The sequence below is a fragment of the Pinus tabuliformis genome, chromosome 3_2, assembly GCF_031772625.1.
Source record: "Pinus tabuliformis cultivar Carrire ecotype Pingquan chromosome 3_2, CPIR1, whole genome shotgun sequence".
Taxonomy (NCBI): Eukaryota; Viridiplantae; Streptophyta; class Pinopsida; order Pinales; family Pinaceae; genus Pinus; species Pinus tabuliformis.
Genome location: NC_142302.1, coordinates 1075627717 through 1075652632, shown reverse-complemented (window position 1 = coordinate 1075652632; position 24916 = coordinate 1075627717). Strand labels below are relative to the sequence as shown.

Here is a 24916-nt window from a genome sequence, read left to right as displayed (position 1 = left end):
AATTAATTTTTAATGAAAAAATTTATTTTAAGATTTAAAACCATGTTTCCAAACCGATAGAGACAAAATATGCAAAGGTTGCTCATCTATATACCATGTAAAGGTGAATATATCAAATGGCACTGAATGCAATACATATCAACAACAAAGTACATAATGAATGAGACTCCAAATGGCCTCTTGATGCAGGAGTATACCTCGCCCTCACAAATCAAATCTGAGATTCAGAAGACTCTAGAAGGCACATCGTGGCAAGAGGACAAGATTTCCTCATTTTATGTAAAGTTTGAAAAATTATCTAGAAGCCTCTAGAAGGCGTGATTCCTCATATTTTACTAGGGTTTGTTTTCTTTTGGTTCTAAAAGCAGCCTTCGAGTATGTCTAGAGAGAGGTTGATACAATGTAAAATCAGGCCTAGAGGGCAGCTAGGCTCTGAGAGGCCATGATATGTAACCATGTTTAATTTTAAGTCTATGTTCCCTATGCATTTTGAATTTGCATGTGCTTATTTTGTCCATTTGATCTCATTTGATTTTTGTGTTTACCAGGTTGTGTTTGCAAGTTTTGGTTGCCAATTGAATAAACCCTAATACATGGGAGACGAGAGTCCATTTGGTTTTACGTGGGTTGAATCCAACAGAACAAACATGTGTTAAGAACCTTGAGTGAGGCCTAAAGTCTCAGGGCAAGGGAGTTCTCGTAGTTGCTGGCCGACGTGAATAGTCGAAGAGAGCATTGAGTCGGGCACTTGGAGCTTGGACATGATGTTGAACGAGGAACGAGAATGCTGACATATAGAATGCACGAAGAGGAGGGTTGGAACCACGAGGGGGAACTGCGATTGTGGACCACTCCCTCTTGTATGACGTCAAGGGGGTACCCCCCTCGCAAGCCATCGATTTACCCGGACTAGACTCCGCTGTTCGATTGAAAGCATGGAATTGGGAGTGCACCTCCCCCCCCTTTCCACTGATGTCACAGGGGGAGGGGCCCCGTGCTGCACACCGATTGTTGATCTTTGTCGTTTGATTGTAGTCGTAAGATTGAGGGCCCACACGATGGAGGAATTGCAACTGTTTTGGATCGTGGATTGGTTCATGTGGTTGTGACTGTTGGATGCAAAACAAGAGTGCTTAGTCCCAAGCCTGCAGTCACCCGAGGGTTGGAATGAAAGCATAGTAGTGTCTTTGTGCCAATATGGAAGTTGAAGTAACTGAGGTTGAGAGAGGAACAATGGTCCTGTGCGCTGTTTTTGGGAGTTGGGGTCTACGAGCCCATTGTTGTTAAATTTGTGGGCTCATAACTCAAGTTCTGGAATCGAACCATTAAGGGCTCAATTTGAGCAAACCCCTAGAATTGGTCTTCATCAATTGGTATCAGAGTATGGAAAGATTTTCGTCAGGTTGGAGAAGAAGAGAACAAGAGAAGTTCTCGAGAGAGGTTAGCATCTTGTAATAGCCACTGGATCAGTGGAAGCTCAAGAGGTTCCAAAGGAGGTGAACTTGTGATACCAAAAGGCCGAGCTTAGAAGAGATAAGCTTCGTGAGGTGTCTTGTGGAGGCTTGGTGGCATCTCACTGTTGAGTATGAGTAGAAGCTCAATGATACATGAGGAGAAAGAAGACCAAGATTGAAGATGAATGAGGTGCAACAATGACGACACATGATCAGGAGATCATAAAGATTTTCTACCGTGGGAGTAGGATGCAGGAGCATAACTCTCCCCCAAATCAAATATGATATTTGGAAGCCTCTAGAAGGTGCATCATGGCAAGAGGACATGATTTCCTCATTTTCTGTAAAATGTAAAAAAATATTTGGAAGCTTCTAGAAGGCGTTTTGTGGCAAGAGGGTGCGATTCCTCATATTTTACTAGGGTTTTCTTTCTTTTGGTTATAAAGGCAGCCTATGAGTATGTCTATAGAGAGGCCAATGCAATGTAAAATCAGGCTGAGAGGCCAGACAGGCCTTGGGAGGCCATGATATGTAACCATGTTTAATTTTAAATCTATGTTCCCTGTGCATTTCGAATCTTCATGTGTTTATTTTGTGCATTCGACCCTTGTTTGATTTTCGTGCTTACCATGTTGTGTTTGAAAGTTTTGGTTGCTAATTGAATAAACCCTAATCCGTGGGAGACGAGAGTCATGTTGGTTTTACGTGGGCTGAACTGAACATAACGAATAGTGTGTGAAGAACCCTGAGTGAGGGCAGAAGTCTCATGGCAAGGGAGTTCTCGCAGTTGCCAGTCGACATACAAGGAACGAGAATGCCGACATACAAAATGTGCGAAGAGGAGGGTCAGAACCACGAGGGGGAATGCGATTGTGGACTCCCCTTGTTGTGTGACATCACCAGGGTACCCCCTTGCAAACCATCGATTTTCCCAGACCAATCTTCATGGTTGGATCAAATGCGTGGAACCGAGAATAGAATTGGGAGTGCAACCCCCCTGCCCTTCCATTGACGTCATAGGGGGAGGGGCCTCACACTACACAGGTTGTTAATCTTTGTCGTTTGATTGCAGCCGTAAGATTGAGGGCCCACACGATGGAGGACTTGCAGCTGTTTTGGATTGTGGATTGTTATGCGCAGTTTTGACCATTGGATGCAGAGTGGGAGCACCTAGTCCCAAGGCTGTAGCCACATGAGGGTTGGAACGAAAGGAGAGCAGGTCTCCGCACCGATATAGAAGTTGAAGCAACTGAGGTCGAGAGTGGAACAATGGTCTTGTGCATTGTTTGTGGAGTTGGGGTTTGCGAGCCCATTGCTGTTAAATTTTATGGGCCCATAATCCACAGGTTTTGGAATTGAACCATTAGGGGCTCAATTTGAGCAGAACCCTAGAATGAGTCTTCATCACCTCTAGAGTCTAGAAACAATGCTACAAGCTATGGGGCCACTGACCTACTACAAGTCTACATATCACTGATCAACATGATCACTCCTCATCATGATCAAACTGGTCACCACTACTAGGCATGGGATCATCAACAAGAGCTACATAAACATCATTTGGCTTAGAGTTCGAGGACTCCTTAAATGACTCTACAACCTCAATAATAGTAGTAATAGTAGCAAAACTAGACATGGTCAAGCTACACGACTAGTGCCTTCCATCGGTTGTTTGCCTTTGCTGGATTCAACCATTGGTTCTGGTTCCATTGGCACTATCAGATTTGCATTGGGATCAACCCCCCCTAACTCCATGCCATCAATATCAAAATCAACATCAATCTCAATTAGTTGAGTCTCCTCCACCCATTATGATGTTGGATCAATATTGTCCAACACAGTGGGTTCTAGATCAAGTCGTCTATTCATCAATTGGTTGCACCTTAATCGAAGGTTGTATTACACGAAGACGAGATCATTTAATCTTTTTTGTTCTAAACGATTTCTCTTCTTTGTGTGTATCCGCTCAAAAATAGACCAATTGTGCTCACAACTAGAAGCACTGGAAGTGTGGTTGAGGAATCTAACTACAAACTTTTGCAATTGAGGACATTGGTTGTCAAATGACTCCCACCAATGTACTATAAAGACAAAGGCATTAGTTAGTTCATTACTTCATTATAAAAAACTTTAGATTCTAAGTTTGGCTAAAGAAACTAGTATTTACATTTTGAATTGTAATTTGTAAACAATTCAACTTCAAAAGAAAAACAAACTGGAATTGCTTACTTGGTTGATCCACATCTCTTGCCATCTTTGCCAAGTTTTCGCCAAAGATACCTGCGACCTTACTGAAAAGACTAAGCTGTTTATGTATTTCCAATTGGTTGGAATGCTTAGGGACCATGCGCTCCAAGCAATCATACAACCCATCTCTGACCTCCCTAGTGTGCTCTTCTCCTAGCCAAGCTTTATAATGATACTTTGGGTTCAGAAATACCCGGCTGCATGTATAGGGAAATGGAGTTGATTGTTCCATCTGTTATCATTGATCTCCCAAATAGGCCCATATTTACCTACTTTAACCTTGTATGCTACTCATATATGCTCCTTTTACTGACCCATAGGCTCATAGATGTAGCCCACGGCCAATTTTTCCCCACCCACCATCCGTAACACCTTAACAAGGGGCTTGATAGTTTTCACAACCTCTTCATACTTTTTCCAAAATGACTTGTCAAAAAATTTCTTTTTGGTGTCTTTGCCATCTTGTTTATGAGCCCACTGAGATGAATTCCATTCGTCAAAAGAAAACATTTTCTGCAAGTTTTGTTGCTGAGAATTGAAAGATTGCAACAAAAGGAAGTGTGTTGCAAATCTTGTAATTGCAAGCCTAACAAACTCCTTACCCTGGTGTTTTTCCTCATTAGGCCAATACCCATGAGTGGTTGTAGATGTATTTTGTGATGCACTTGGCATGCTCTATAGTGTCTTTTACCCTCTCCACTTTCCCTATGTCCTGAAGCATGAGGTCTATGCAGTGTGGAGCACATGGAGTCCAAAATATGGTCCTATATTTGGACTCTATTATCTTTTCAACAAGAACATAGTTTGAGGCATTATCTGTGATGATCAACACTACATTCTCCTCCCTCATTGCCTTAATCATCTCATCCAAAAGCTCAAATAGAAGGTTTGCATCCTTCACCCTGTTAGATGCATCAATTGATTTCAAAAACATGGTTCCTTGAGGGCAAGAAATAAGGATATTAATGATAGTGCGGTTCTTTCCATCAGTCCATCCCTGACATGATGGAACAACCTATTTTGGCCCATGGCTCTCTATACTCCGTGAAATATTCATCAATGCAAAAATTCTCTTTTTGCAAAGTATTTCCTCTCAAGTCATGCACACTAAGTTTTGGAATCACGATTGCTGTTACACCAAAACCCACAGGTGTTAGTAAACGGATGCATCACCAGAGTTAATAGATCCATGAGAGGTGGTTAAGCACATGTCGCGAAACACGCGGGGAGCGCTTGTTTATCCAATGTCCAACAATCTCCCCCTAGCGCGAGTAGGGTGTGATTTGAACTCGAGACTTTTGGCTCTGATACCACTAGTTGTAATCACGATTGTCGTTACACCAAAACTCGCAGGTGTTAGTAAACAAACACATCTTGAGAGTTAATGGATCCACGAGAGGCGGTTAAGCAAATGTCGTGAAACACGCGGGGAGTGCTAGTTTATCCATTGTCCAACACTAGGGCCTTTGAAGCCCTTTCCTGCAGATATAATAGAGTCCCACATAACTTGGTAATAAGGTGAGTGGGCGGCATTAAAGGGGATACCTGCATCATACCACCATCTAGTAATGTATTGAAAAATAACTTCTTTGCATTGCTTTTTCCAATGGTTATCCAAAGGGGGTTGAGTTAGACTTCGTTGGAAGTGGCATTAACAGAGGCAGTGGCGGGGGAAGTTGAGAAATAACGCTTGATGTTCATCCTCTTTTTACCTTTAGATTGTTGGCCTTGATTATAAGACCCAAGAGTAGGAGGAGCATAGTGGGAGGGGTTATGGACATTGGTGGAAGGGATAGAAGAGGAGTCTTGAATCTCAAAATCTTCATATCCATCAACTCACATGGCTTGTAAAATTTCCTTCTTCCTTGCAATTTCTTTTTGGATAGACTTATCCCTAGCTTTATTCTTCTCAATCTAAAAAGGTATTTTGCCAAATATGCCCTATCACTTCATTTGGTGCTTTACATGGCTTTACATGGCCTCTTATCCCAGCCAAGTGTTGTTTCAACCTATAAATACCCCCTCCTCCAATAGATTTTTGGCAATATTTTCAAATCATTTGCCATCAATCATATCACAATGAGCCCATACAATATCCTTGGCTTTTGTAGGCATGATGGCTAATGAAATATTTGAAATTTGCAAAAGAAATAAATATGCAATTTTTTTTTTGCAACTAAGTAAAATGGAAAACCTAAGATAAATTTGGAAAAAAAATGGGGCAGATTTTACCTACGAACAGGTTGAAATTTAAGACTTGAAAACTAAAAGTTGAAATTTGAAAGGACACAAAAAGTTTAAATACATGGACAACAATGAAATATGGATTTTTTCAAGTGAAAATCCTTACCTTGAAATGAAAACTAGCTGCCTTAGCCTCCTCTTGAAGATGCCGACTCCAATAGATAGCTCCAAAGTTGTTCCAAGATGACAAACACAACCCAAACTCTTTGTTGTTCCACAACTCTAGCAAAAACTCAACACTCTCCAAGCTCACAATGAAGCTCACAAAAACTCCAAATGAGGTGTGAGGCAAATGAGAGGGGAGAAATGCTTTCAAAGGTTGTTTTTGGAGGGAAACAACCCCTAGTTTCCCTCAAAACCACTGATGCATGCCAAAAACAACTATTCATGGGTTCTGCGGCTGCACTGGTAACGACCTGCCTAGTTTATGATGGAACTAGCCGGTTAATGGCCGAACAGGTTGGTTTGGTACCAAACCTGTGGGTTTATGACTGATTTGGTACCAAATCGGTGGGTTTATTACTGATTTGGTACCAAACCGACGGGTTTATTGCCGGTTTGGTACCAAACTGGGGTCTGTCTGGGCCCAAACTGGGTTGACCTCGAGCCTAATGAAGCAACCAATTTTGAATAATATGTTTGCAGAGAGGCATGAGATATCAAAATGTTCAAAAAGATTGAAAGATTGAAATGTAAATTGAAACCCAAGCCAGATAGGTCAACAAAACAGGCTATAAGATCAAAATTCAAAATAAGCAAGGGCATGACATAAACTAAGTAGATGGATCAGAATCACTAGCGACAACCTAAATTGGGTCTTCATTGTTGCTGGGATTGCTGCCAATTGGAGGAGGGATGCCCAAATGATGCTCAATGCGATCCAAATGTTGGTCTAGTTCCCTTAGGTGACAATGGAGGTGTTCCAAAGAGTAGAGGATGTTAGCTCTATGCTCAAATCGATTGATCAGAATTCAGTGAAGGAGAAACTTCAGGTTTTAGTATAAGTTGATAGTATACATGTATTGGTTAAAGCGAACTTTAGTGTGGCCCACGTCCGACACCCAGTTAGCTAGCTCAGGGAGAACCTCAAATACAAAAAGTTGCTGTTGCGTTGAGGCTCCCTCACATTCCATGTGCGCGATCTCTTCCTGAATGGGGCTTGGAGTAAGGTCTCGAAAATTGGCAATTGTTTCTTCTAGGTGGTGGTGGGTACGAGAGTGACCTCAAGAAGCATGCTCCTGATAATAAGCCACCCCTTGGCGGACACTTGCCTATTGACAAGGCATGGGGGACGCCGCGACAAGAAGACATGATCAAGAAGTTAGGGGTAGAGGGGAATAGGTGGGCGACCAAGAAAGAGAGGCCACGTAGGGAGGGGTAAGGATCATATGGTAGGGGGTCATATAAAGGCATAAAGTCAGGGAGGCAGGAGCTAACAATAGGCTGCGGAGAGGGAGAACTGTAGAACGAGGGGAAAGGTCGAGGTTTACAAGAAGGGTAAATTAGAAGATGCGTGAGGCTACTAGAGGTGAGTTGGGGAAGAAATTCGAGACCATAGCTGAATGAGAGTTGTAGGGGTAGCAATCAACTGAAAGGGAAGAAAAAAGAAAGTTTGGAATTAGAGCACATGTGTAAAAAGAAACAAGACCATGGAAGGAGTGCAAACCAAAGATAATGTCGACTCCTAGAGCAATTTTCCACAACCCTACTTCAAAAGCCACTGCATGCACTACAATTCAAATTGGAGAGGGAAATAACACCAACTTAGTATACCAGGGAACCAAATGTATGGCGCCTTCGAGGACTCCAACTGAGGAAGATGAAATTGCCAGTTTGGCAAGTAAGATTCCAGAGTGAAAGGATTGGGCCTAGCTAAAGCTCAAAAAAGTGGGCTGATTAGTGCCCATGGAGTGAATTACACAGGTCCTCAGAGGGGATGACAAACATGGCAAGCCAAAACTCGGATCATTTGAGAGGGAGTGATAATGTTGGGAGGGAGGTAATGAATGGCACAAATATGCAACTATATTTCACACAAACCAAACCATGGTAGGCCTGGCGAGGCATCTTGTAATCAATGTTGGTGGCACAATTCATAGTGGTTCAGGTGGCCAATGATGCACTCGCATGAGGCATCCTCAAGTGAGGCGTTAATAAGACATTGTTATGGGGACGTGCTGCCATGTCCCCTAGTTACTTGGCTTGGTGGGGTGATGCCCCCCCTTGTTGGAAACATTGTTAATCCTGGGGGGGGGGGTGAATCAGTGTTAAGGCTAATTTATGTTTTAATGCCATTTCTTAATTTCTCCTTTGACTTGGCAATCATTCATGTGACCATCAACAACATATCATTTAGTAGTAATGTAAAATAACACATGAACACATCACAACATCGTGAGCAACATACACTTATGGCAAAGAGGATTTTATTGTAGAAACCCAAAAGGGAAAAACCACCAATCTTTGTTTTATGATGTAAATATGAGCTCCTACTCTATTACATCAATTTGTTTGTGAGCCACCACCCACAGGAAGCACTAACTCCCTTAGATTGTCTTTGCTAGCCACTACTAGCAGGAAGCCCCAACTCCCTTCTTCGTAGATACCTGTTCAGCGTACCTGAAGCACCAACTTCAAGATTTGTGCAAGCACCAACTTGTAGGAGGCCCCAACCTCCAAGCTATCTTCATACACCTACTACAATGGAAGCCCCAACTCCCAGTTTTGTAGACAACAACCTACACTCAATTGGCACTTGCTGCCTCGTTTCAGCTCTGCAATCACCAACTAGGCTCTCTGTTCTCAACCATCTTAACTCTTTGTCCTTTGCTCAATCTGGCCACTCTTCAACAACATGCTCAACATCCTCATGCACCCAACTCACTCTTCAACAACTCATACTATTTTTAGTATACATAGCAATCCTCTGATTTCAACGTTCAACACTTCAACAACATACTCAATACTGTACCCTCGACCTTCATACAATCTGCATCTCAACTCTCAGCCTTTACTATTCCTCAGGCTCTCTCGACCTCTCTTAACAACTCCCACATATTCAGAGCACTCAACGCTACCACACAATGCTACATTCCCCCCCATCAAACTCAATGTTCTTGAGTTTTGTTCCTCTCTTACACAGGGAATGACGCTGGACCTTCTGCGCATCACTCTGCTCGAGTGTTCTCTTAGCATGGCAAACCATTTTGCGGTTACATCAATCTTCTTAGTCACACAACTCGAACATTGCTTACTGGGCACAAAAATGATCTGCATCGACAACCAAAGTATGACAAAATTTACTCAACCATCATACACAGTCATGGTCTCCATTGCTGTGTTGTAAGGCACACAAGACTTGAGAAGAACGATCTTCAACACACCATCAGAATCATTAAATTCTTTACTATGGCACCTACTGCCTATCACTACACTATTGTACAAACACTGTACTTAGGAATGGCTCTCCATGTCATGGACTTAGTCTCAATGTGAAGAGCCATAACTCAAGTCATTAACCTCTACCAACTCCATTGAATTAATGTACCAATTTGAGCAGTGCTATGCCCATGCCCCTTGATTGCAGCTTGAAGTTCACCATCAAACTTAACTCCATCAACGCCTCTAGTGCATTTCCATACTTAGTGAAGTTGCCAAACGTTGCCAACCCGTTCATGTCATTTCAACGTCGACTATAGAGCAATGCCACTCTTGGCACAACTACCAAATATAAAGGATCATTACCAAAGCTACTGATCCGTTCAAACCTTTGAACATATGCCCCTTTGAAATATATGATCGCAGTGCTTATGCTCACAACTCCTTGCAATAAGCCCAAAGGGCTGTAACTCTCGTAATTAATAGTGTTTGCTGTGACAACCCCTTGGTCACATTACACATGCGAACATAGCATAACTGGCTCCTTGGCGCCCCTTTTGCTTAGCCTCAAGGGGCTTAAACAACATGCACTAACCTTTCGCGCCCACGGTCACAACGCGCACACAAAACCTAGTCTTGGAGCTTTACCTTAGCCCCCAACAAAAATCAATTGTGCACCTTCGTTTTCTTTTAGGGCAAACCTTCTGGGCTTACGTGTCCCGGTGGGACTACCGAAAAACCTTCTTTGTGTGCCACTTGTTTTGCCATGTGTCCCAGAGCTCTGTCACCCCGGAGATATAAACTCGAGCTGCTTTTGAAATCCTTGGGGACTATCCTTCGGGGTTACGTGTTCTGGTGGGACCACACCTCGCGTAATTACGAAATAGTCGAGATTGCGTGTTACACCATCAAATGCTTGGATACAGTGCTGCCATGTCCTGTTGCCCCATCATCCCAAACATTTTAACTTGGGTTGCGATGAAAAACTTTGGGATTAACCTCCAGGGCGATGTGGCCCGATGGGAATTCTACAACAAATATGAGCAAATCAATATCCTCTTGAGGTGATGTGCCTTTGCCACCAATTCCAACCGCCATGTGTCACGCTTAGAGTGGTGCCACGTGTCACTTATTTTCGGCCCACTTGGCAACCCAAAAATGCCAAATCTACATGCCACATGTCACACCCTCATTGGTGCAATGTTATGCTGATGTCATCATGCCACTGTGTCTCCACATCTAATTAGAATGCGCCATGTGGCCTTTGTGCCAACTCAGCGCTGCAAACACCTCTGCCACGTTCACCCGGCTCCCTCGTCCCCAGATGTTTGGCTTTTCACTCCCTCGAGATCTTCCAAGGTCCCTCTTCTAGGGTGATGTGGCTAGTGGATTCCTTTGCCAACCAATCACTGCTCGTTCCGCCTACCAGTGTCCTCTTGGTGCCACGTCACCTTAGAACTTCTCCTTGCGCCAACATTTGTAACTTTTGGGGTTACATGTCCTGGGCGAGATCCGCGCTGTACCTCCTGAGCTTCTATTGGTCCACCTTCTTGCCGCTGCCACTCCACTTGCCACTTGTACGCTGACAGTGTTGCGGGACCTATGGCTAGGTCACCAAGTTTGACTTTTGGCTTGCTAACTTTGACTGACCATAATTTTGATCCTGGAGGCCTTTTTTGGACTTCAACATACTATTGGAAAGCTCTTTCCAAGTACTATCCAACTACACCATTTCCAAGAACATCTAAACTGATCTCCTAAGACAAATGCCTTCAAAGCTACAACTTCCCCTTTGGCTCTGTCGAAGGCTCCAACTCAAATGGGATAAGCAACATACCACATCAATGCTAATCACACTATGCATCTACCATTTTAACCCAGTTAAAATCAATGCTAGTCTAGTTGGCATCAAAGCCAATACACTTGATGCCACTTGCCATCCTAACAATGCCAATTGTACGACACCCTTTTGCAATATTGTCACCCTATCTGGGAGAGGAGTCCTGTTGAATAAGTTGCCAACACTTGTCGTTGATAGGCGACTCCTGAAGGAGGTTCCAAGTGGAGGAGAGAGCTGCTTGAGAGTCCAAACAACCATATTTAGCTAGAAGATCTGTAACTTTGTTGTTAGACCATTGGATGTGGGATGGAATGATGATTGAGATTTGTGTTAGAAGGGATGAGGCCTTGCAGATGAGTTCCTCAAGGTGCCAACTTAATGAGACTTTATGGACTAGAGTGCCATTCTAAAGCTTGCTAATCATGTTGATGATAAGCTGAGAGTTGCCTTCTACAAATATTTTGGAGTAGCCTTGAGCATGTGCAATTTCCAGCCTAGTGATTAAGCTAGTGAGCTCTGCTGCATTATTGTTGTTGATGCCCAAGGATCCAGAGTAAATGAAGAGAGGATGGCCACTATGGTCTCACACAATACCACCGAAGGCAATTGGGCTTGGATTCCCCTTCGAGGAATCATTGAAATTGAGCTTAAAGAAATCGCGCGGAGGAGGGGCCGAAGTAGAAGGGATGGCGAGCAGAGTAGGGGGCGAGGGGAGGTGAATGGCGAAGGGTTAAGGGGGCAAGATGCCAACGAAGGAGGAGCTGGGCTTGCTCTCTGTGAGCTTGCCAGTTAATAGAAGACCAAGGGGAGGCAAGAATGGATTCTTTGATGTTGGTTAGAATTGAGTTCCAAATTGAATCAATGAATAGGAAGGACCCTTTAAAAATTCTCCTAATTCGTTCTTCCCATAGGAGGAAACCTGGGGAGAGCACCCAAATATGGTTGAGAATCGGATTGGAAAAGACAAATTTTCGTCAATTAACAATAGTGTTGAGGATGCTGTGGGGATCTCTATCTGAGCAAGAAAGCCGTTCCTCGAGTTGAGCCCAGAGTGAAGTAGCAAAGGTGCAACTGTTGAAGAGATCCTCCAATTTTTTTGAATGAAAACAACACAGTGGGCATCTGGAAGGGCCTTGATAATTGCGTTTAAGAATATTATCCCACGTTAGTTTTTTGCTTTGATACAATTGGCAAAGAAAAAAGGATTTTTTTGTCCAGGTATGCTATTTCCAAATTTTGGCCCAAACCTCTTTTGTTGATAGGTCGTGATGGTCTACTTCCAAGTGATAGGCCTCAATGGTGAACGTGCCTTTTGCAGAGTGACCCCATTGAATTTTGTTTGGTTGAGTTGAAATGGGGATGAGCCTCAGTTGAAGATTTCCGCAAAAATGTTGCCAATGGTCATCCGATGGCTTTGGATACCAAGACATTGGCGGAAGCCATTGGCGCCATTTATGGATGGGCTCCGATCCGTGCTAGTAGTCTGCCAATTTTGTTAAGCTCTGAGAAGTCATGTGCCCCTTCATACAGGTCAAATGTTGGTTTTCACCCAGTTTTGGGAATTTCTACTAGGAATCCTCCCAAAACAGTGCGTGCGGCCGTCCTTAATTTCCCAAAAGTAGTGCTATTGGATTAAATGCATGCCTTTCTTAGATAGAGACCATATGGATGAGCCTGGAACCATAGAATTTAGACAAAACAAGAGCTGTGATGGTGTATATGTAGCACATTTGCGATGCCAAATGCTTTGCCATAGATCAGGGCCACCTTGAATCCATTTCCACCAGATTTTAGCACCCAAGATCATCGCCATGGTGATGGGGTCCCTCAAACTGAGTTTGCCCTTGAGTTTGGGTTTGCAAAGCCTATCCCAAGCCACCAATGACCATTTGCATTCCATGGTGGAGCCTCCCTAAAGAAATTTGTGTTGGATTTGCGGACGTTCTTGAAGAATTGATGTAGGTGCCATTAGTGCGAAACATAGGTAGATGGGAAGGGCTCGGAGAACTGTTTTTAGAAGGACAAGTTTGCCTGCAATATTCAAAGAGCGGAATGCCCACCTTGCCAACTTGCTGTTGATCTTAGGTAGGAGATCCTCCTAAATACTCCATTTCAAAGAAGTTTCAAGCTATGGGGCACCTAAGTGCTTCGAAGGAACTCTGATTTTTTGGAAGCCCAGGATGTCAACAATGTGACGTTGAATAAGGAGGGGGGGTATTGAAGAGAGAGAATTGGGATCTAGACTTATTGACATTCATGCCAAAGGTAAGAGAGAATTTATCTAAGATTTGATGGAACTCACTAGTTTCAAAGATGGAAGGGGTGTCCATTCTCATGGTATCATCAACAAATCGCTGGTGAGTAAGGGGAAGATCCTCACCAAATAGATGGAGGTCTTGCTGTGAATGATTGGAGACAACAAATTTAAGAGATATTACCAGCCCTTCCACACCCAAAATGAAGAGGAATGGCGAGAGATGGTCTCCCTGTTGGATGTCATGAGAGGATTTGAAAGGGGCAATGGGGGAGTCATTAACAAGAATGGAAGATGAGGCAAAGGATAGAAGATTGTCGATCCACTCGACTCAGTTAAGAGAAGCCAAAGGCCTGTAGAACCAGGAGGAGGTATTGCCAATTAAGCTTATCAAAATCCTGAGAGAGGTCGAGGTTAAGCAACATTCTAGGTTTACAAGAGAATTTCAAGGAGTGGATAGCTTCATGAGTGACCATGATACCATCAAGGATTTGCCTACCTTCCACAAAGCCTGTTTGTTTTGGAGAAATGAGCTTTGGGAAGAGGGGCTTAAGGCAATTGGCTATGATCTTAGTAATAATCTTATATATAATATTGCAGAGAGCAATGGGTCTGAAACCATTAGGCTCTTCCACTTTATCTCGCTTTGGGACTGTTGTCGCACAGAATGTCTAGGCACCATGACAACGGCTCAGATCGGGGGCTGTCACCCTGATCCCCAGTCTCTCCGTTTAAGTTGTCTCCCTACTGCAGGTTAAGGGGGGTAGACCCTATGGAAAAATGGAATGAAGAAGAACTAGTTGGGAACCAACCAGTTCGGGAGACACAGTGAAGCGATCAAGTACTTGATTAAGATTTAGCAAGACTTATAGGATTTAATTAGATTTTAAACGATTGATACCAGTGCCTTATGGAGTCAACGATCTTGCTAGGGAAATTAAGATCAAGTAATCGATTAGCAACTACTGCTTAGATGAATGACTATCTTATATGAAATGCAGATCTTAAAACTAATGTGAGGTGCAAGAATCTTGGTTAATTTTAGTTAAATGCCTACTTAAATGTGAATCCTTTGATCCTTTCTGTGTTGAGCCTGATTTCGTAGTAATTGGTAGAGAGAAGATAAGGCGAAGCACACTAAGGTGTGATTAACAATACCTCTCCTGAAAATCTAACATACCTGGTGCCTCCGGCGCTGCAGAGAGTTGTGGCTCTGACGACTGCAAGGTCACCGTTTTAAGTACTATTAAAAGCAGGCTTCTCAAGCAAAGATGGATGGATACCTATCTCTCTATCGACCAAGCTTATGCTTGGAAGTAAATTTTATTTATGCAAAGCTAACTTATATGCAAATGCACCAGATGATGGGATGAAGTTAGACTCGAGGATTAGAAAACACTTGTGTCGCAAAAGCCCTCAATCACCAAAATTAAATGTTCGCTTTATTGGATGAAGACTTAAAAATAAACCCTTGAAAATATTACAATTAAACCACAAGCTTATTTCAAATCTTTCTGATACAATTATAGCTCAAAGAGAACAAAAACTTCTTTGCAATTTAATATCAATGTCAACAGATGCTCAAAATATACTCAGCTTAGGAAACAAAGATATGCAATCTATTATAATTCCACGACAGAGCACTTTAACAATTACTTGAAAATATCCACACATCAAATAATTCAAGCAATGACGATCAATTTCGGTAGACGCAAAATATTCTAGCAATTAAATTTCTAGAGATCCAAATACTTTAAAACACCATGAAATTTAAATGTTAATCAATTCCAATCCTAGAATTAAAATGATTTATGCTTAGTGACCCAAATCTAGGAAAATTTACCACTTTCATATAGTTAATCTTTAGATACAATTTTTTTAAAGCGCGTTTAACTATAGAGATGAAAAAATGTCAATACCACAAAAGTTTTCTTTAGAGTTTTACCCTTAACACACAAAAAGAACACCAAGAAGGAACTAAAGATTGACAAATTCAATTAGTCCTTAGGAAAACTATTTCAATGTGCTAAGTTTTATGAAGCAAGACCTAATGCAATAAATGATCAATTAAGACTTTTTAATGTGACCAAAATAAATCAAAAGGATTTAATAATGCTTTAAATTTTTTAATGGGCCAGAGGCCGCATAAATTTTTTAAAATCTTTTAATGCGAAAAAATTACTTTTGATTTAAATTTTTTAGGATATCTTAAAGTCACATGAGAAATGAACCCTTTTTTATTTTTAGTTTTACTTTTAGGTTTTTAGGGTTTTGGATTTATATTTTTTTATTTTCATATATATATATATATATATATATATATATAAGAAATAAAAAAATCAAAATCCAAATCCAAATCAAAACAAATGAAAATGAAATTTGAAAATAACAAAAAGTTTAAAGTTAGAAAAAAAATTATTATTATTTTTCCTTATTTTTAAATTTCTTTTAAATCAAAAAAATAAAAATAAAAAAAACAAAATGAAAGCTCACAAAAAAACAAAATTGAACTATCTAAACAAACCTAAACTAAATGAAATCGAAACAAATCAAAACTACACAAAACAAAGCAAGTCGAGTTTTATAGTTTTGTAGGTCGACAGAGTGTGTTGCGACAAGGGAAAGGAATGCACAGAGAGCGAGGGAGAGCAGAGCCGCTCGACGGAGAAGATGTAGTAGCAAAGACAACTAACATATAAAAAAATTTCCGAAATTTTCTGTTGAAAACCCCAGGGAGCAAAAATGATTTCGAAAGTTTTTCAGAGAAAGAGAAATTCCGAATCCAGCGGATGGTAGCTCAATAAGCCCTTAAAAACTTTCCAAGAAACTTCTGATTTAGTTGATATGTTCTGCTTCTGATTCATTAATGAAACCCATACCCCTTCGGATTAAGGGGGGAATGTTGGACACCTAATCCTCTATTCCTTATCTTATACACTTAGAGTCTCGCTCTATTTATACAATCCCATGGTCCGCGGACCATGGGTAGGTCTATCCAGTCGACATTACATTACAAAAACTAGGGTGGACAACCCTATGTCTCTATTATACTTTCGCGCCCCGCACCCACAATTCGCGGAGCTTTTACAAGAAGACTCGGTCAAAACTCGGGCTTTAAGCCCCAAAACATGCCTTGGGGGGGATTCCATGCCCAACAGAAAACTTTGCCAACCATCTGAGAATGGATCGGTGAGACAAAACCTCCCGGAATGTAGATCGTCACCAAAAAGTAGGTTTACCTAGGTAATTACATACACGACACGGATCTGCTGAGATTATTTACATTATACATATGCAGAAAGGGTTTACATAACATCTTGGAAGTGAAACTGATGATGATAGTTGTACGGCACGAACACATCGAGCGGGCACTATCCCTTTTGCGAAAAAAGGGGTGTATTGCTATGGGTCGTTGACACGTAGTGGTCAATAGGATGTAAACACCACCATGAGCTGTGTTATAAAGCTCCAATAAGCGGTATGGGTGTCATGTCGTTATGGTTATCATGTTGTTATGTTTCTCATGTTGGTGCTTCTCAGCAGGATGATCATTGTAAATACTGCAACAAACTAAGTTATAAAGCTCCATGGGCAATATATTTTGCTTTTCAACGGTCTTGCTAGTTGTAGGTGTCGTTGAACACTAAGGATGATGTTCCCCCAAGGGGGAGGGGTTTGTAACAACCCTGGTCAAAAATCCATGTAATAAAGTTAATAAAGGAAAAATAATAACCATGGTCATGGGATGCGTATCCCAAGTTGAATGCTAGGTAAAAAAATAGTGATGGGAATCACTTGTGATTAATTAATGACTATGGAAATTGGCAAAGACAATGGCAAAGGCTTTGGAAAGGGAAAGTGGCAATAATTGACATTTTATTTATGAAAATAATGAAATATAGGAGAAAGGGAGGTGAAAGGTCACAGGTTGCATGTGAGGAGGAAAATGAAGAAAATAGAGGCTCATTAATAAAAGAGCTTCTGAGGATCAGTTCATGGCTTTTGTCGGTTCAGTTCTGGAGCTCTCATATTCTACTCTCTCTCTCTCTCTCTCTCTCATACTCTTGGACACATAATTTTCCTGGAGCACTCTTGGAGGAGTGTGGCATACTTGGAGTTTTGGAGCAAGAAGACAAAGGAAGAGCGGGAAAGCGCAAGAGGCCATCATATCAGCAACTACAACGGGTTTTGCTTGCACGTACCAAGTTGCATGTATGATTTCCTTGCTAGTTTTGGCATGAATGGCACATGCATGTGGTTTCTTGGTTATGATCTGTCAATGAGTTTCTTGCTCATTGAAGTAGGTCTAGCACATGTTAAAGTGCTATAGATAAATCAAAAGGTCAAAAGAATTATGTTAAAGACCTTAAGGGTATGTTACATTGTGTATAAGAGTCAAGGAAGTTACCTCCAAGCAAAGTCAAGCCCCCTCCTATGCAAAGGCACCATCAAAGAGTCTCCTTCAAGCATGTGACACCACCAAAGAAACCATCCGAAGTAAGCATAACAAGTCGGCCTGCAAACAGTCTACATGTCGGCCTTCTAGTCGGCCTAAAAGGAGGGACAATCCTCTATAAATAGAGGTTGTCCACTCCATTACAACATCCATCAAGTAACTATGAAATCTGCGAAGAGAAGAGGCTAGAAAAAAGGTAACAAAGGACAAATAAGAGGTCTTCTAGGGTAGCGAAGGAAGGAGGAGAAAAGCCGAAGTGGAAAGGACTGTTTTCTAGGGTTAATACAATCATATGTGCGAGAAAAGATAGGGCAGTCTGCGGATATATCTATAGTAAGGTCACAATCACATGTTCATCATTTGTTTGGGTTAGAAATTAGGCATCCAAGGCCTCTCAAGGCAAGCAAAGAAAACTCTCTCTCTATCGAAGGTAAAAGGACCCTAATTCTCTAGGGTACCTCTCTCATGTGCAAGAATTAGGGCTGCAGTGCTGTCACACTAAGCCTACCACCATACATCAAGAAGGAACTCGGATGATCAAGAGAAGGAATGAGTATCCTTAGGTGAAGGATATCACTAAGTAAAAGTATCTCTTCTAGAAGATCTACTAACATTGGAAGGAAGAACAAAGTGCTAGAAGAAGGACGAAGTGTCGGGGAATGAAGTGCCAGAAGGAGGTGAACAAAGTACCGGGAAAACATAGTGCAGAGAAAAGGAAGGACTTAACTTGTGCTTGGAGGATCTTCTAGTCAAGGGTCTAGGGTTTGGCATTGATCAAGAAAGAAGCTTCAATAAGAGAAAACTTACCAAAGGGTTTTCCTCTCAAGAGAAGAGAGGTTTTGGCCCTGGCAGAGAGCCAAAATCTCGTGTTCTTGTTTTTATGTTTTGATAAGTGTTTGATGAAGTACACACACATGCATTAATAATAATAAGAAGAAGATTAAGCTAACAAGGAAAAGTAAAAAGACTCCACAAATTGTTATCAAGTCAAGAAGAATCACACTACACCTAATTGCCCTAGATTCTTCAACAATGACTTGTAGAATGCATATTTGTGACATGTTTGACGAAATGCCTGTCATGGCTAGTAGGGGTCAGATCAAGTCTTTGTTCAAGTATTTGCATTAGTATCATTGTTTCGATGTTATTTTTCATTTCTAAAAGTTTCATGAAGTTATGGGTAGTGGCATGAGACCTAGCTCTGAAAAAGTGGCATAGAATCTGAGGTCGCTGACTCAGAACTAGCTGAAAAAGTCCCCAGTTGCTGGCATGCCTTGCTGTGGGAGCGACTGGATGGTCCCAGTTGCATGCATGCCCATGTCATGGGAGCGACTGAGGCTCTAGGTCAGTAAAATGCCCAGTTACTTAAGGGTTTGGTCACCTGGAAGGGTTGGTTGGCTCCTGAAGGTTCTGTAACATGTGTAGAAGGTCAAATTGGTTGTGTTTTGTTGGTTCCACTTCCTTAACTGTACATGGGGAGTTGAATCAGATCATAGTAGCCTCTCGTCACATGTTTACCCCAATGGACTAGTTAACTTGGGTAAATGTGGGAGGAGGGTGGTTACAAAAGATAGTAGTTTAGTAGGGAATAAGAAAGGTTTTGTTAGTAAGAGTACAATCCATGGTAAACAAGAGGCAAATTTTAGTCTCTCCATATTTTCTTTTGCAAGGGTTCACCCAAGTGAAATAATGGATACATATTTGAATGGATGAGAACCTTTGCAATTTCTTTGTGAAGATTCAAAGGTGACAAGATTTCCTACATACAAACGTGCTCAACATTTAAATTCACGATGCCTAAAGGTAACTACTTCGTTGTTAGTTATTGGTACTTTGTGTCTATTATTAAAATTTATAGTCATCAATATTATCCGTTAGTTAAGGGATTTCAATCCATCAGTATTATCTGTTAGTTATTTCATGCTAAGATAAAATTTATGGCAATCAATTGTACTTTTCTATTAATTTAAGAAGTTTTATGTAAAGTCTAGTTATTCCACACGCATAAGACAATGAAGCTAAAGTGGGAACATTATCTATAAGTAGGATTACAGGCAATAGAGGGACGGTATTGAATTTGATATTGCTGGTGGTCTGTAAGAGGTTTTTCTTGGCCATGATCAACATCCATATTGCCCTTGGATTTGTGTCTGAGTTGGTGTCTATACTTTCCCAGGAAAATTCTGATCTTATGTAGTTTTCTAGTGTTCAAGTGTTGTTGCTACTGCTGACCATTTATGCTGTTAGCACTTAATAATATACTATAAGATATGTTAATAATATACTATCAGATATGCTACTGGTTATTTCTGGAATTATTGTCTTTATTGCTGAACATATTTCTTTTATAGCTGTTGCTGCCGATTTCATGTAGTCTACAAGTTCCATGTTTCTGTTGTAAGTCTCATTTAGTTAAAAAATTCAAACTTTCATCTGAGGAAATAACATCCTCCCACCAGACAATTGACCCATCATCCCCTTGGGGTCTACGTAATAAATTCCAAATGGTTTCAACTTCTGATACAGGTGATACAAATTTAGATGAGACGGTGAGCACATGTCTTGGATATATTGAGATTTATTATTAGATGCAAGTCACCTTGTTGCTTTTACCACTACTAATTTTCAAAAACTAGAATTTGCACCATATGCATCTTCTACCAAGGATCTGCAGAAACCAGATCTTGCACTTTCTGATCACTCAGAATCAGATTCTTCATTGTCATTATAATCATAGTGATTGGAGAATTTTTGCTCTTCATCTAGTATCTACTAGCATTATATTATTGTCACCATTCTTCTTGCAAATTGATTGTTAAGAAGCATAGATGGCAGAATTCTAGATTGGTACCCACTGTTAGGACTAATTGTGGTTGGATTGATAATTGGTCATGGTGATGTTTGAGCTCTTATCAATGGGTTTATTCGATTATACAACGTATAATCCTTATTGCTCTTTTTAATGATTACTTATTGTAGTAGTAGTCTCTTCTTGATAGTTTTGATGCTGGCATACCCTTGTTGCTTTGTTTTGCACATATGTGTGGCAGAAAACATCTTTATAATGGAGAAACCATCTTGTCTCATGTCTTGTTTGAAATTTTAACAATTAGTGCATGGTTAGCTCCCTTGAAGCATTCTTGTTGACTGTCTATAGACTCAATACTCTTGTGCTACTAGCATCTTTGTTGGATCACTTTCATCTTCAACACGCTTTTGCATTGCCTTTGACATTTCCTGAAGACTGTTCTCTGACAAAACTTGTGAGAATTAGACCCTTGCTCTGCTGTTCATGCATATGCTCATTTAAACTTGTTTTTATTGATTCTAAAGTGGCCCGTGTGAAGGTATTTTGGAGGCTACAGTCCTGAAATAGGACTCTACATTTAAACTCTTGTTTTCTTCGCTCATTTCAAAGAGGTTTATGCAAAGGCGTTTTGGAGGCCACAATTCTGAACAACTCTCTGTCAACACCTTGTTTGTTGGTTGTTATGGTTAGGATGTTGTGGACATTGGTCATCATTCTCTTTTGTAGTGGATCCCAGATTGAGTATATTCATTAGGAGTTTTGCCGCTGTAAGGACCAGATTCTTGACATCTCAATCACTAATTGAACATTAGGTCGAAATTATTAATTGTTGTACTCTGTTTGGGAAAGAGGTTTTCATTAAAGGGGATAATAGTAACGTCCTTTCCTTGCTTCCAAGTCAAGCTTAAAGGGAGGATGTTAGTGTATAATATTGATTTCAAGTCATTGTTATCGCTAGTACAGAGAGAGAGAGAGTTGTGATCCAAAGGTCATATCCTTCCTATTTATGTCACACATTTGGCTTATATTTACCATTATATTGTATCAGGAGCACTTGAGCTCACTGGATCTTTTTCCTATTGGGATATTTGTGTGTGTCTTGTGGAGTGTCTTTAATAATTAATCCTAGTCTAAACAACTAATTCTCTAATTCTAATGCTTCCAAGTTATGACTATCGTGTTACAAGAAATGGAAATTGACTGGTTTCAAGTTTCAACAACCAGATTTCAGAAAGAGAATACCGCCAGAAAGGTGTTTTGTTTGTCTTGATCCAGTGTACATTTATATGTGGTTATCTATTTACTTGTATGCTAGAGATTTTGGTGTTCAGTTTGACATTATGCATTCTATTTCCATAGGAGCGCTTTGTTTTTGATAGGTAGTATAATGGTCAACACCTTATGAGCTGTTCAATAGTATGAAAATTTCGGATAATATTGCTGATCATCAAAGTATTGCCCAGTAAACTTACTAGATGTAGTTCAGTCACAACAGAAATGCTTATTCATTGACATGAAGCTCCAATAGGGAAGTAAAGGAGTAGTAGTTAGACTGTTGCACCCTTACAATCTAGAAATGCTCAATTAGGAATCTTGACAAATCCTTTCCCATAGTATTCTACCCAGGGCACAGGAGCCTCCGTAGCTCCCAAACCCCCTCTTCCTTCTAGTCTATCTGGAGGTTTGTCTATTAATTGGGGTTTTAGATTGAAGAATTTCACCACCCCAATGTCAATGTGGTAACACGTAGGTAGCATAGTCACTGGTACCTCCTCTTCCCCCAACTCGCAAGCACCTTCTGTTTTGTCCAATCCTATTGTAACCTCGATAACTATCCCATCTGCTATTATAGTAGGTGAACTTGCTACTTTTGTTGGTCCTTCTTCCTCCATTCCTATAGCTACTGCTGCTAGGAATCTTATCATACCAAGCCTGAGCTAAACCCTACTTATTTCTAGATGGATTTGCTTAATACACACGCCAACATTACGATATTGGAATTGATTCGCCTCTCCCCGCCCCGCTTGCTCGGGCAATCTTTCTCTTATAGACAAAAAGTGGAAGATGTAGACAGCGCCTTATTATTTACCATCTTCTTCTCTATCCGCCTTCTTATCCTCTAGCTACGGTATCTTCCAAAGAGGATCGAATTCTCTGCTTTTATAATCCTTACTGTCTGTTGATCATACTCCCCCTGCAACCATACTTCATCTGTTTGTACTGCGCGCCTCTTTCTTCTGATTGTCTTCCTCTGTCATCTGTTGCTACGCTGTTTATTGCACGAGTCTTCTTATTACTGCGCTGTTGCTGCAAGAGGCTTCTTATTACTGCGCTGATACTGCAAGAGTCTTCTTATTACTAGTCAGTTATACTGTCTTGACATTAATTACAACCTTTGTTGAACAATCACTGTTCTTGACATCTCTGTTCTTTTTATGAATTACCTGATTGTTTATTACAAGCATTCCCGCTATGCCCTACCCCCTTTATGAATTACCAGATATTTATTACAAGCATTACCGCTATAATCAATTTTAGGAATTGAATTAGTTTCGGAAATGTGAAAAGTAAGGCCCTTTTCTGACTTCATTTCCCATGCGTGACTATAGAGCATTCGCTCGTACCTTGCCCCTTCTCAATTAGCCAGGCCAGCCATTGGTTTTATTGAAAGGGACTCACTATTCATATGGTGAGGAGAAGTTCCATGTCAATTTGCTTTAGTACTAGCTCCCACTAGCCTATATGGACACTACTAGCTTGGGGTGAGTAGCCTGGGTAATCTGTAAGGAGCGGCATGGTGCATTAATGAGGGTTAATCTAAATTATAGCTGCTTCAGTGGGTTAAATATGTTCTTTGGTTGTCTGTGGTGTTTTTTGATCAGTTTAGAATGATGTAGAATGCCAAGTTAATTAGAGCTAAAGTCTATTGTTTTCTCATTCATGTGGATTGCTTGTTTGACCATGTAGGAACCCAAATCAAGATCACCTATTGTTTTATTTTTCCATTTCTTTTTCTTGTTCTTTAGATTATTCATTGTTGTGAAAGGATGAATTCTTATAACATCTCATTGGGTAAAGATGCTTTTCAATTATAACGAGTTGTTTCTCATATTTTCACAAGGAGTTCACGAGAGTTTTCCAGGGAAAATGGAAGGAAAGGCATTCTCTGAATCTCCACAGTTAAAAATGTTTCATGCGCTTTCTTGACAGGTGCAACAACTTCAGAATTACGGGTTTTGTGGCAAGAGAGATTGCATGCCATGGAATCAACAAGCACTATTCAAAGGTTGGATAACGTCATAAAGTTGGTAAAAGAAAGCAGGGCCTTGATTGCAGCCAAACTTGCTCTTCAATCTTTAGATCTCTAGGTCTGTAGTTGTACATAGGCCTTTTATGGAAGCAAGATTTGTTCTCTTCATTCTTATACAGATAAATTTAAGAGAGCATGATGTTTATAGTAGAAAGATGCCCTATATCTCTGCTTTCTCACTGAACTTGTATCTATAAATGCAACTCTCATTGGCCTGTTTTAATGCATACTTATATCATGTTGATGTACACCCTTCATATTATCCAAGAAAGCCTCAGGGATTCAACCGCTGCATTGGATCATTACATATTTAACATGACTGTTTATTTGAGGGATTCCGAATAGGAAAGTGCACACAGATTTACCATTCTCTTACCTTGGATATAGCTTTGTTGTACGCATCAAGTAAAATGAAAGATAGAATGAAACAATGTTACCTTAGCTGTATTTCAGAGGAATGGTTGCCTGAAAAAGAGAATGCCGTTAATGGAATATATATTGTCAAAGAAGAAGTTTAAGAGAGATTACACGTGTTGTTTTTAATGAAGAAATGCTTCCTATTATCATTTGAGTTCTTTCTAGAAGAAAAGTCATAACCGCACTCACAGAGAAGGACCAAGGATACTATCTAGTATGAAATGAATCACTGGCTGTCACCTAGTGACTCGCTCCACTCTTATGGCTTGGAAAAAACCAAATCAAGGGGGGATTCCGGGAACTAATCCTAGGTTTATCATAGGATCAAGGGGGGATTTTGTGAACTAATCCTATGTTTATCATAGGTATAGGGGGTGAATGTAGCCTAGGATTAGTAAACTTTTACTAACTCTCCTAGAAGTGCCAATCTGAAATTGTGGCAGTCAAAAGGATTCTAAAGGGGAGCTCTAGACACAAGGTGTTGCAAATTGGTGAATAAAACAAATT

The 24916-nt window shown here is 40.7% G+C and overlaps 1 protein-coding gene across 6 annotated transcripts in view; it reads left to right on the top strand.

Annotated features, from left to right (window-relative positions):
- LOC149184396 (ATP-dependent protease La (LON) domain protein) overlaps positions 1-24367 on the top strand; it is a 46121-nt gene extending 21754 nt beyond the window's left edge. For 3 of the 6 annotated variants that reach the window (XM_089417457.1, XM_089417459.1, XM_089417455.1), the window contains one exon: positions 23863-24367. In XM_089417457.1, the coding sequence (XP_089273583.1) occupies positions 23863-24050 (188 nt within the window). In that variant the 3' untranslated portion in view covers positions 24051-24367. Of the gene's footprint in view, positions 1-21206; positions 21680-23862 lie in introns of those variants that run through there. The other 3 variants (XM_089417460.1, XM_089417456.1, XM_089417458.1) reach the window with 2 other exon arrangements.
- The last annotated feature ends 549 nt before the right edge of the window (positions 24368-24916 follow it).